Consider the following 11,205-nt stretch of genomic DNA (forward strand, 5'->3'; position numbering starts at 1 on the left):
TCTCATTAAATGGGGTCGTGTGTAAAGACAAGTTACTGATTGACGAAGTTGCTGCAATGGCTGCACATGTTTGTGGGGGTGGAGTTTCCTTTCAGAGTTTTCCTCCCAGGAGCTCCTGGAGGAGCCCACTGCCCCCAGGGATGAGTTACATGAGGAGGATTGTGTGTCTGTGTCTGTGTCTGTACATCTACAAACAGCATTAGAGCTGATAAGGTCAGTTCATCTTCTTCTTCTTGTGATTCTAAATAGGGACACTGGGAGCCAAGCGGCCGTGCTAACAGCTAATGCCAGTGTTTACACCTGTGATGACGGTGTTAGCGCTCCGCTGCACTATTATGATTAAACGGCTTTTGTTTTAATTCTTCAGATAATTGCGAGTCAATGCCTAACTAAGAACAGTTTCATAAACGTGAGTGTTTCAGAATGTGTTGGCAGTTTGACAGACAGACAGACGGGTAGGTAGATAGAACCTTAATAATCCTTTGGGAAATCCTGTTATTAAGGATTAATTGAATAAACAACACAGTATTGTCCTGTCAACTGTTGAGAAGCGGTCGGAGCTAAATCATTAACAACAGCAGCAAGTGACAGCAATTTACTATTTGTTAAAATCAGGAAAATCAATTAAAAAATACTGTTTATTGATATCCTGGACAGGAATTGTGTGAAATTTAACTAAAAGGTGACTGAATGTCTGACTGAATCTAATTTGCATTTCCTTTTCCACGGTATGACAGAATATGTTTGCCATAGACTGCTAATCTGTCAGGTCAGAGTACACCAGTGGTTAACCCTTTTCTAGTTCACTCCTCAGTCTATAAGCCTGGTGCAAGAGCAAAGCCAGTGTGTGTGTGTGTGTGAAGTGACATCATAATTGTAATGAAAACAGTCTTTTAGTTCAGTCTTTCTGATAGAATAATTGTGAGTTTTATGTGTCGAATGCCTTTCATTTACACTGTTGGGCAGCAGTTTGGGCTGACTAGTTTCAGAGCAACACCATCTTGATCATTCAGTATAAAGGTAGTGAATCTGTATCTTCGTGGCTGTAACTGGTATCTACTGTAGACCTTTAACAAATATCTACAGTAAAAGTTTGAATTCTTTGCATTTGTCATACCAGACAAGAAAAAAACGTTCAGCACTAAGAATTTCAACTAGTGAATTCCTTTCCAAAGGTTACATTTTTTTAAATGTCAAGGCCAATAGGTTTTTTTTTAGCTTCATTGAACAATCAAAGCAAAACTATCATTAATTTTACATTATAAAAAATGATTTTTATTAAACTAAATCTCAAAACATTCAGATGATGACACAAAGGATGCTGGACATATATGCCTTAACCTGCAGTACACGTGTGTCTAGCTGTGGAGTATAACGGGCATCATCATATCCTGCCACAGATTACGGTTAACTGATGAAGAGACATCCAATCTCTACTGAGATGTCTTGAGAATTCCTACAAGCACGCTCGTACCACAATCCTATGCACTGGCAAAACAGTGGGATGGAAAAAAATGTTCCTTTAATTTTAGGTGTGGTCTTTTACATTTCATTCAAATTACCTCAGACAAACATTTCTCCCATCTAATATTGACCCAGCGTGCCTGTCATATTTTTACACTCATTTTGGTTTGTGAGCCAAAAGGTTTGTCCATCACTATCAATGGTCATGTCAAGCTTGGTTGCTGATTAAAAAAACGCAGTGAAGCACTGCTCATTTCTGAAGGAGGAGAAGAATCTCTGGTGGTGTCTTTGTCTGGTTCAGTCAGGCTTGCTAATATGTTAAGGGTTTAACCCATTGTGTTGTGACAGCACTGACTGATTTGACCCATTGGTTCAGTTACCAGAACAGTCACGTCTACAGGGCTGTGAGAGCTCCATCCAATCATCTTGTCAATTCAATATTTGTATTCATTTGCCCTGTACATTGATCAGTTTGTTTTCACTTTGCTCTCTGTCATTTCTTAGAATCACTATTTGAAGCCTACAAAGAAAAAGACTTAGCTGCAATCCAGACTCTAATATACTAAAGTGAATGTCTCTCTGGCCTGATCTGCTAAGCTTGTAAGATTACATAAATTCCAACGCACAAACATTCTAAATCACTCACCCAAACTCAATGAGGTTGCCAAGTCTTCTGTAAAGCTGGTACGTTTAAAGATATCACAACGTGTCTTTCCTCAGACCTAAGTGCAGACATTAATGACGTGTTGATAAAAGCTGGTGCTCAGAGGTTTTTCAAGGTTCTCGTTTCTCACCTCTTGCAGCCACACTCGCGTTCGAGAGGAGAATTGAGTCATTAATGCTACCATGGTAACCACTGGCCTTCTTGGACCTAACCAGCCCACTTCAGGAGAGTCCATACTATCTGAATCTTATACCAGGAAAATATAACTTTTGTCCGCCAGTGTTTTCATATTTGGGCTCCCAGAAGACTGTAAGTAGTTTACCTCCAATCAATTAGATATTTTAGCTTTTACTTCCTAACTGGCAAGAAGCCATCTCCTTGAGTGGATGTCAACTAAAGCTCCCTTTAGCACTCCTTGGCTCAATGTCACTGTGTCTTTTCTAAAGCTGGAGTAGAGCAGATATTTAGTGAAAGATAACTGATAAATTGTACAATCATTTTTTTCATTTGTGTGTACTTTCTTCCCACAAGGACTTTGAGATAAAACTTGAAGCGCTACACAGGCACATTTAAAGCACACACTGAGCTGTGTACTGTATGTTCCTCCATGTATGTTTGAAAAGACTTGATGTGCTTCAATCAGCAAGGTCCAGCATTTTACTGTTTACAATGCAGTCTATCTTATTGTTTAAGGCCACTGGGAATATATGTCCTCAATTAGCCTCATTTATACTGTTATAAGCATTTGATAATATTGACTCGGTGACATTGGTGCAAATCTATTTTTGTATTTTGTGTTTTCCTACATAGTAGAGCAGCTCAAGGGGACAACGCTAAACTTATCATTTTTTTAAATTTTATTTTATTCTTTTACATTTGCTATGCTAACAATACACAGCCCTAATAAATGCAGCAAATGTTCCAGATTTACTCAACCTACCTTCATTCATTTAAATATCCCTGGTTTATTTATTATAACCGCAAACACAAATTGATGCATACAACCAACAGCTATACATATTCCTGTTTAACATTTAATATTTTTTATTGATGTTTTTCAATTTTTTTCATTAATTGGGGAATAAATAATTAATCTTTTGCAATTCAACCTTTTTGGAGCCTTAATATCATATTCTTTCCTGAAATGGCGTATTCTTGGAGGATAATGAAAACCTACACTTTTATAGAAAAAGGTTCTGTTAACGGAAATTGTACGATATAATATGCTGCAGTCTCACATGTATATCACGGTATATCATGTGTCTGTAACTGAGAATGATGGGAAGACCATTTCTCATGTGGCCCATATTTGGGAGCTTGTTATGGGAAGAGTGTAGATGAAACCTCTGAAAAGTCCATTCTCAGCTTCATCAGGACATTCCACCTGGTTGTTTACAGTACACAGCGTAATAAGTAGTGAGCATGAGGGAATGTGATAGGGGCACTACTATTTGCACTACTACTGGTAACTGTGGAAGCAATAACATCACAGTAAGAAGATGAACTTGTTGAAGAAACCAGTTTGGAGTTCTGCGTCATGCTGTATTGCCCTGCTAAAGACACTGAATTTACAACAAAACTTACACCTAATATTGACCCTAATAACCATGAACTAAAGTATAAATAAAGATAATTTATGTGCAAAATCTTACTATTATCCAAATACTGTTCGGTCTTTTCAAAAGTTTTATACAGTTAAGTTCATTGTTTACAATTTGTTTATAGACAAAAGATAACATATCAGTGACTAAGTAAAAAAAATGTAAAAACTAAAGAGATGAACAGACAGTGAGCAGAGCTTTTACACTCTTGTTACATTTGTTAATGACTCGAGAGGTCATTGTTTGTCATCTCAACACCGTGCTGTAAAACTAGGAGGAAACATTAGCATATTTAGTGCCACGGTGCGTCTTTGGATGATTAATCAAATTAAAATGTTCTTATGATCATAGAACAAATAGAGTTACACCCTGCTCTTGTCTTTGTTCCTCACCTCCAAACTGGTGACACAGTTGACCTACTTAAACTACCTGAGAGGACAATGAGACACTGAACTAAAGTATGAAAACAAGTGTCTTAACACTGTGCCCCTGGCCAACGTTTGTCACTGTTGCCTGTTTTAGTAAAAGAGTAATGGATGAATGTGGTACTACCTTCGCCATTCTCCATTCACTACTCTTCTACAATAAGAGACCCTTCTCCGTGAAGGGTCTTTTTTCCCATCAGCCTGTGGAGTAGTGAACCGTCAAGGTTGTACCAATACTGACGACCCCTGATTAGCAACACAATAAAGAGGTTTAAGCTGTGGAAGATGAAAGTTGTACGACTTACTTGAGCTCTTCTGCACTTTCAACTAATGCTTTTTAATCTTTAACCTTATTAAACAGACAAAGTAACAAATAGAGTAACAAATATGGAAATGCTTTGAAGTTCTGTAGATGTGAAATAATAACCTATGATTAATTTGGTTGCCTTTTTTGTTGTTGCTGAAAATAATAAAAAAAAGGTGTTACTTCTACAAATCTAAAGCTAATTAACTTATGTTTTGAAGCTAAAACAATATATATATATATATAATACATGCACACTCTTTAACATTTCCCTGCAAAATACTACATGCATGCCTTCTAGCTTCATCTCTGAAGCAGCTTCCAGCACTGGGACATGATGTCATCGTACATTACTGTCTCATCTCAGTGCAGACTGAAGCCCGGTGTTGATGCAGACTGATGTGGGTTAACGTTTGTCTTGAAAAAAGGCTTCAAGGCACAGAACCCATCCTCCTAATTCTCATTTATGCATCTTTTTTCACACCTTCACTAAGACTCCTCTCTCACTCTCTCTCTTCCTCTTCAGCGGGCTGTTGCATCGAGGCAGCGTCATGGAGCCTGCATGTGTGGTTGCCGCGGTGATTGAAAATGCTGCTCTAAAACCACAGGGAGAACCAGGAAGTAGAAATGTCCTTGAGGGGTGAGTTGCTCTCTTTTATACCCTCCCTACCAGCTTCAAGTCAGCTGTTAAGAATTACGTAAGCGCTAGTGTGCATGGGACGTGTTTTAATTAAAAATTGCATGAATCGAGTTGGAACCAATGAGCCGTCATTCAGGGCTTTAGTACAACCACAGACTGAACTAATGGCTTTGAAAATGCCTATTTTACAGTGTTCTGTTTTCAAGGTATAATGAATAAATTTATTATGCTTGAAATTCTTTAAAATAATTGATTTCTTTTTCTTCATTTGACAAAATCTGTGTATTTGTAGTGATTATTGACTGTAGGTTAGAACAGGAACTGTTACAATCACCTGACATTTTGCATTAAAAAACAGCAAGGATTTATCACATTATATTTCAACATAATATATATGGATACAGATCAGCTCGATTTCAAACACGTGTTTTCATTGACCATCCAATCAAATCACTCAAATAGCCAATGCAACTCTGGGACAGTTGGTGGGGTCAACTCAACATGTGATTGGTTAAAAAAAAATCTCATTGCCATTCCTTTTATGCTCTTAGCACCCGCACTACTGATTCTGAAGGCTTAAAGGCTGATTTCTTTAAACCTGGCAACACAAGGATTCTAATAAGTTTCTCCATTTGTGTTTTTAGAGATGTGCTTCTGCTCACTGATAAAGATAAAGACGATGCCTTACACCAACCTACCAGTGATAATCCTACAGAGAAGAACCAGCCTGAGGAGAAAACCACTGCAATGGTACAGATAAGCAACTCAGAAAAACACACACAGACACCTGCAGACATCATGCAAAGACACCATTCACATCTTTTTTATTTATTTATTTATTTTTTTCTTTAATGTGGACAATATATGCATATTGGATACCGGCAAAAAGTTAGTGTCGGACATCCCTAATATGTTTTTACTTACACACACACACACAAACAAACACACAGTATAAACTGGTGACTGATAGAGGCTAACACCCATCTCTTCCTATTTGGCAGACAAAGAGTGATGAGGTCACAGAGCATGTGACCGAGCCCCTCCTGCGCTCCTGCCATAGCACGGCCAGTATGAAGGTCAAGAACATGAAAAAGTAGGTCGTTCCATGTGACAACGTTGCTGCTATTATTGTCTGTCTGAACCAGGTTTCTTAACCAGGCCATTGGCCTATAAAGGGATGTCTAGCACAGACACAAAGACAAACACCTCTGATTCAGACTCTGACTCAGATTGGTTTATAGAGGCAGTGGATTGCTGTGCTGAATGACCTTATACGATGCATTGTCCTGTCATTGTCTGTTCTTCAGTTTCTAATTTGTGTTTAACAATGTCTCTGTTTTCTGCTTTCCCCTTTTTAAACCATTGTAATGTAGTTATCCCAGCTAAAGCCCACTAGTATATTGTAATTTTTATAAAAAATACTAGAATAATCAGATACACTAAATTGACTATATACTTTATGAGGTCGATGACAATCACAATGAAGACTAAAGTAATCCATATTACTGTATAAACTGGACATAACCATTGGCTGGTTATAAGATTTTGTTCTGATTTTGTCTTTTAGGTTGACATTCCCCAGAGGTCACTTTCCCAGGTTGGAGGAATGTGCCCATTTCCACTATGAAAATGTTGACTTTGGTAACATTCAGGTACGTTTGGGATTATAAGGCTTGTCATTTGCAATTAGGGATATAACGTTTGATTGTTTCTTGCATCTTACATTATTATATTTTTATTAGAACTGTAAAACAACAGGCAAATGTGCTCCATGTCACCCTCCTCTGACAAATAGTCCATTCATTCAAACATTTTATTTCTTAAAACTCCTTCTGTCTGGTGTCTTTGTACCCACATACATTTCCCAGTTGCAGAATACATAAAGTCCAACTGTATATTATCTTTCTCAAACCACACGTCTCCTCTAGCAAAAATGTTGACGTTACCATCCTCAAAAGGCTGTACTCTATCTCTTGGATGCAGATGGACAGCTGGGTTCTGGCCTGAAGCGCTGGCCCTCTTGTGTTGTTTCATACGCTTGTACAAAGGATGTTTGATCCCACAGTGTCGGTGACAGTCCTGGCTACACTATACAACATACACAACATGGCTCTGTTTGTCAGAAAACTGAGATTTGGACTTTGTTAGTAAGTTGTTTTTTTTAAGAGCAGAAACAGAAGGAATAACAATATTGTTTCATCTGTTGCTGTTCTTTTCTCAGACATTTCTTTTACTGAGGTTTAATTTAAGGCGTAGTAAGAGTAGACAAAAGACCCAGGTCCTCCTGTGATGAAATCTTGTTTTTAATCCTGTCCTTTCTTATGAAGGACTTAAGACAACCCAGTTGCCTTCTTTTAATCTATTTGGGATTAAAGAACCTTCACGAACTTGATCTCTTTTGGGCATCGATTCTAAATGTCGCAACTTCTTTTGGCAGGTAGTCAACTATTTTCAAGTTTCATTTGTAGTTGTTTTAGCTGTCCTTTAACTGCCAGGTAACATTTTAGCTTGTTCGCTCTATTATGGCCAGTAATTGTAAGGGTTTTTGTGATGACAATTTTATTCCCAATTCAATTTTATTAATGCTTTAAAGTAAGAATAATTAGCTTATTTTATAATAATGTTTTAATATATATAAATTTTCATTTTTATCTAATAAATATTTTTATAATAATGTATATATATATATATGGTTATTATTTATATTTTTCTGTTTTTACATCAATAAAGTAATGTAAGAATTTTAAAATTCATCCTGAAATGTGTGGGCAGCCAGTGAGGTGAGGCTGAGATGTGAACAGCAGTGGAAGGGTTAATGATACGTCGAGCAGCAGCGCCAGATTTAACTGTAGTTCAGCCAAGAACAACCTCCAATAACACAGGGACATGATCCGAAAACACTGCATCACAAATGGATAGATACGTGGATATTAAACCCCCCAACGACAAGAACACGGTCATATTTAGGCATAACTTCAGTCAGGAATTCAGCAAAATCATTCAAAAAGTCTTTGTCGTATTTAGGCGGCCGATAGATGCTGTGGAATCAAAATAGCTGCCTGCTTACCTTTATGACTCTAAAACAAACAGTCGCTATTCCTCCTCCTCCTCGGCCTGACATCCGCGGGGAATCAAAATAGCTGCAGTCATTGGGCAAAAGTTCGATGAGAGCACTGGACTCACCAACCTCCATCCAAGGCTCGGAAATAGAGAGAAAGTCCAGTCTTCGGGATGTGAAAAGAAAAAATCCTTTAAAACAAATGTCTTGTTCGCCATCGAGCTGACATTTACCAGGTCAACTCTGGTGGGAACCGGTGGGTCCGCGACGTTAGTCGCCAGTGAAGTCCGACACAAGAGCCGCAGGTTACGGTGATTCGCACCACGATGAGGGGAACAGGGGCCGCGGTGCTCGCATTAGTGCCGCTGACGGGTACCAACGTCACCCAGCGACCGCTGCGTCTGCCCAGGTGTCGAAAACGCTTTCGCCGAGAAAGTGGAGCCAGGTTGCGGTGGTTAAGGTGGGTCGGGATACTCACCAGGTGCGACGGAAAAGTTCCACGTCCACCATGAACGAAATTTACCAGATCTTCGGCAGGAGATCGAAGATCCAGCAGTGCTTGGTGACTATAGACCAGCAGTGGGTCGACATTAACAGCAACAATCGAAAAGAACAGCATCGTCTATCACAGCCAGTGACAGCCGGCAGGTCGCACACACCGGTGCCATCTTGTCCGCCATGTTATGAATGAACGTGTTTCAGTTGGCGAACATTAGCGGTATTAGTAGTATTTTATTCTTTGTAAGTAACAGATTATCACGTTTTGTACAAAAGGGTTTGTTGCCTAGTTTGTTGTACTAATATAGAAGTTTAACAAAGAAGAAAGAACAAAAGTTTAATCCTCACATATTAATATTTGTATTTTCCTTGTAGTTGGCTCTTGCAGAAGGACAGAGTGAAGGACCTACATGTAATTTGGACACCAAAGAGCCGGTTTTCTTGGTTCAGATAACCTGTCAGGTACACAAACAGTTAAAATGAAATATTTTGGTGTTGTTTCTATGTTTCTAATCCTCCTTTCTTCTCAGGGTCGTAACTGGCTGGTAAAACGGTGTTATGAAGACTTCAGGGTGCTGGACAAACACTTACACCTGTGCATTTATGACCGACGGTTCTCTAAACTCTGTGAGCTGCCTCGATTCGATACACTGAAGGACACTTTAGAGGTAGCACAGTTCTGTTTTTTATTTTGGCTACAGATTTTAATAAATGGTTTAAGAACGATGAGTCAGTGTGGTCCAGATATCTGGTGTTATTTCTTTTAAGATAATTGACAGTGATGGTTGTTCACTTTTTGTTGTTTCCTCTTTTTTGATAGTTATTTTCAAATAATTTACCCTGATCTTCAAGATGTCTAATACTAAAATGTTCTGTGTCTCTTCAGTCAGTTACAAAAATGTTGGCCAACTACCTGTCCTGTTTCTCTGCCATCGCTGACAACAAGATCAGCTGTGGACCAGTGTTGACATGGATGGAGGTAATGGTCTGATGTTTGGTTTTTCAGCTCACTGTGATAAAAATTAGTGATTTTTCCCATTCACATTTAGCCTACACTACTGTGTTCTGTCTCTACAATCAGAAATAAAAAACACTAAAAGGCTTTAAAAATATTATATCCTTCGCTGTTATTCAATCTAACTAGAGAAATCAAATTGATGATGGTATTAATGACAAGAAAATATAACACATACAATAGAATTCCTTTGTTTTTGAAGTTATGATGTCCAGTCTCATAAGTGCAAATATGTTTTTCTTCTTTTTCAATAGGTGTTTAAACTATGGTTTAAACAGTTTATTGTTTTGTTTTTCCTTTCAATCACTAACCACAGATTGACAACAAAGGTAACCGGATGTTGGTGTCAGAAGAAGCTTCCATCAACGTTCCTGCCATAGCTGCTGCCCATGTCACTAAACGTTACACAGCTCAGGACAATGATGAGTTGACTTTCGAGGCAAGTGTCTTTTCCTTTTACCTTGAATTTTGAAGCATTATGGTATAGAAAGATATACAGGTACAACCTAAAAAATCTAACTTTTTTATAGGACTTTGGAAAGGCATTTTTGACAGACCAGTATTTATTGTGCTAATCTTTTGGGATTGTCCAATTTTTGTAGCTAATTAAATAAAATCTTTGAAAGGATTTGTTTGAGGTTCTTACAGTTGCATTACTGCCATCTTCTGGTAAATCAGTGTAATCAGTTTCTCACTATAAGCTGCAGCCTTTGGACAACTTCTGTCCTTGTCATGAATCTGATGATCTCTTTTTTTAACTTCAGCAATCTCTCCACATTTCAGAAAGTAATGTTTTATTTAAAAAAAACAAAACTGTTGGGTGTCTGAACAGAGTTTATTGAAACAGAGTAGAACAAAATGTTTTTAAATACAGAAAAGTATATCATTATATTCCTGACATGGACAAGCCTAAAAAGGTCTGCAGATAGATAGATGGGAGGGTAAAGAAAGTAATAATATGCGGATATATCGCAATATTTTATGTTGTTTTCTAAGGTTTTCCTTGTAACACATTTTTAGACTGATGTCTTTTTCATATTTCTCTCTAACTCAGGTTGGAGACATTGTGTCAGTAATAGACATGCCTCCTAAAGAAGACACAGGCTGGTGGAGAGGGAAACATGGGTTTCAGGTAAAACATCTGACAACTAGAGAGGGCACGGGATATATATATATATAATTTTATTGCTTCGACCTGTTTTGATGCTCTGTTCTGTTAACATTTAAATCAGTGTCTTGTTTTTTCAGGTTGGTTTCTTCCCCTGTGACTGTGTCGAACTGATAAATGACAAGATTCCACCAAGTGTTCAAAGCTCAGTGCCAAAGCCAGGTACTCCTTCTGTGTGATCTACTGATGACCGTTCTAGTTCTTTCTTACAGGCAATAATTTAGTTTGACTTGCGTGGTCGCCACCTTGTTTCAGTACAAAATCTGTGTCTTTGTCTCAGTGTGTAAGAAACATGGGAAGCTGGTGACGTTCCTGAGGTCTTTCATGAAGTCTCGGCCTCCGCCTCAGAAGCTTCGTCAGCGTGGAAT

The 11,205-nt window shown here is 38.2% G+C and overlaps 1 protein-coding gene across 1 annotated transcript in view; it reads left to right on the plus strand.

Moving 5' to 3' along the window:
* Positions 1 to 224: 224 nt before the first annotated feature.
* Positions 225 to 11,205, plus strand: part of LOC103378322 (rho GTPase-activating protein 32-like) — a 20,656-nt gene continuing 9,675 nt past the window's right edge. The window contains 13 exon segments of the mRNA XM_025054793.1: positions 225 to 2,437; positions 4,985 to 5,098; positions 5,743 to 5,848; positions 6,100 to 6,191; positions 6,666 to 6,750; positions 9,030 to 9,116; positions 9,185 to 9,322; positions 9,541 to 9,633; positions 9,986 to 10,108; positions 10,724 to 10,801; positions 10,918 to 10,999; positions 11,118 to 11,202; positions 11,204 to 11,205. The exon segment at positions 11,204 to 11,205 is cut by the window's right edge and continues 57 nt beyond it. Of these exon segments, the coding sequence (XP_024910561.1) occupies positions 5,010 to 5,098; positions 5,743 to 5,848; positions 6,100 to 6,191; positions 6,666 to 6,750; positions 9,030 to 9,116; positions 9,185 to 9,322; positions 9,541 to 9,633; positions 9,986 to 10,108; positions 10,724 to 10,801; positions 10,918 to 10,999; positions 11,118 to 11,202; positions 11,204 to 11,205 (1,060 nt within the window). The 5' untranslated portion in view covers positions 225 to 2,437; positions 4,985 to 5,009.

Source organism: Cynoglossus semilaevis, chromosome 4, assembly GCF_000523025.1.
Source record: "Cynoglossus semilaevis isolate Cse_v1.0 chromosome 4, Cse_v1.0, whole genome shotgun sequence".
Lineage (NCBI taxonomy): Eukaryota > Metazoa > Chordata > Actinopteri > Pleuronectiformes > Cynoglossidae > Cynoglossus > Cynoglossus semilaevis.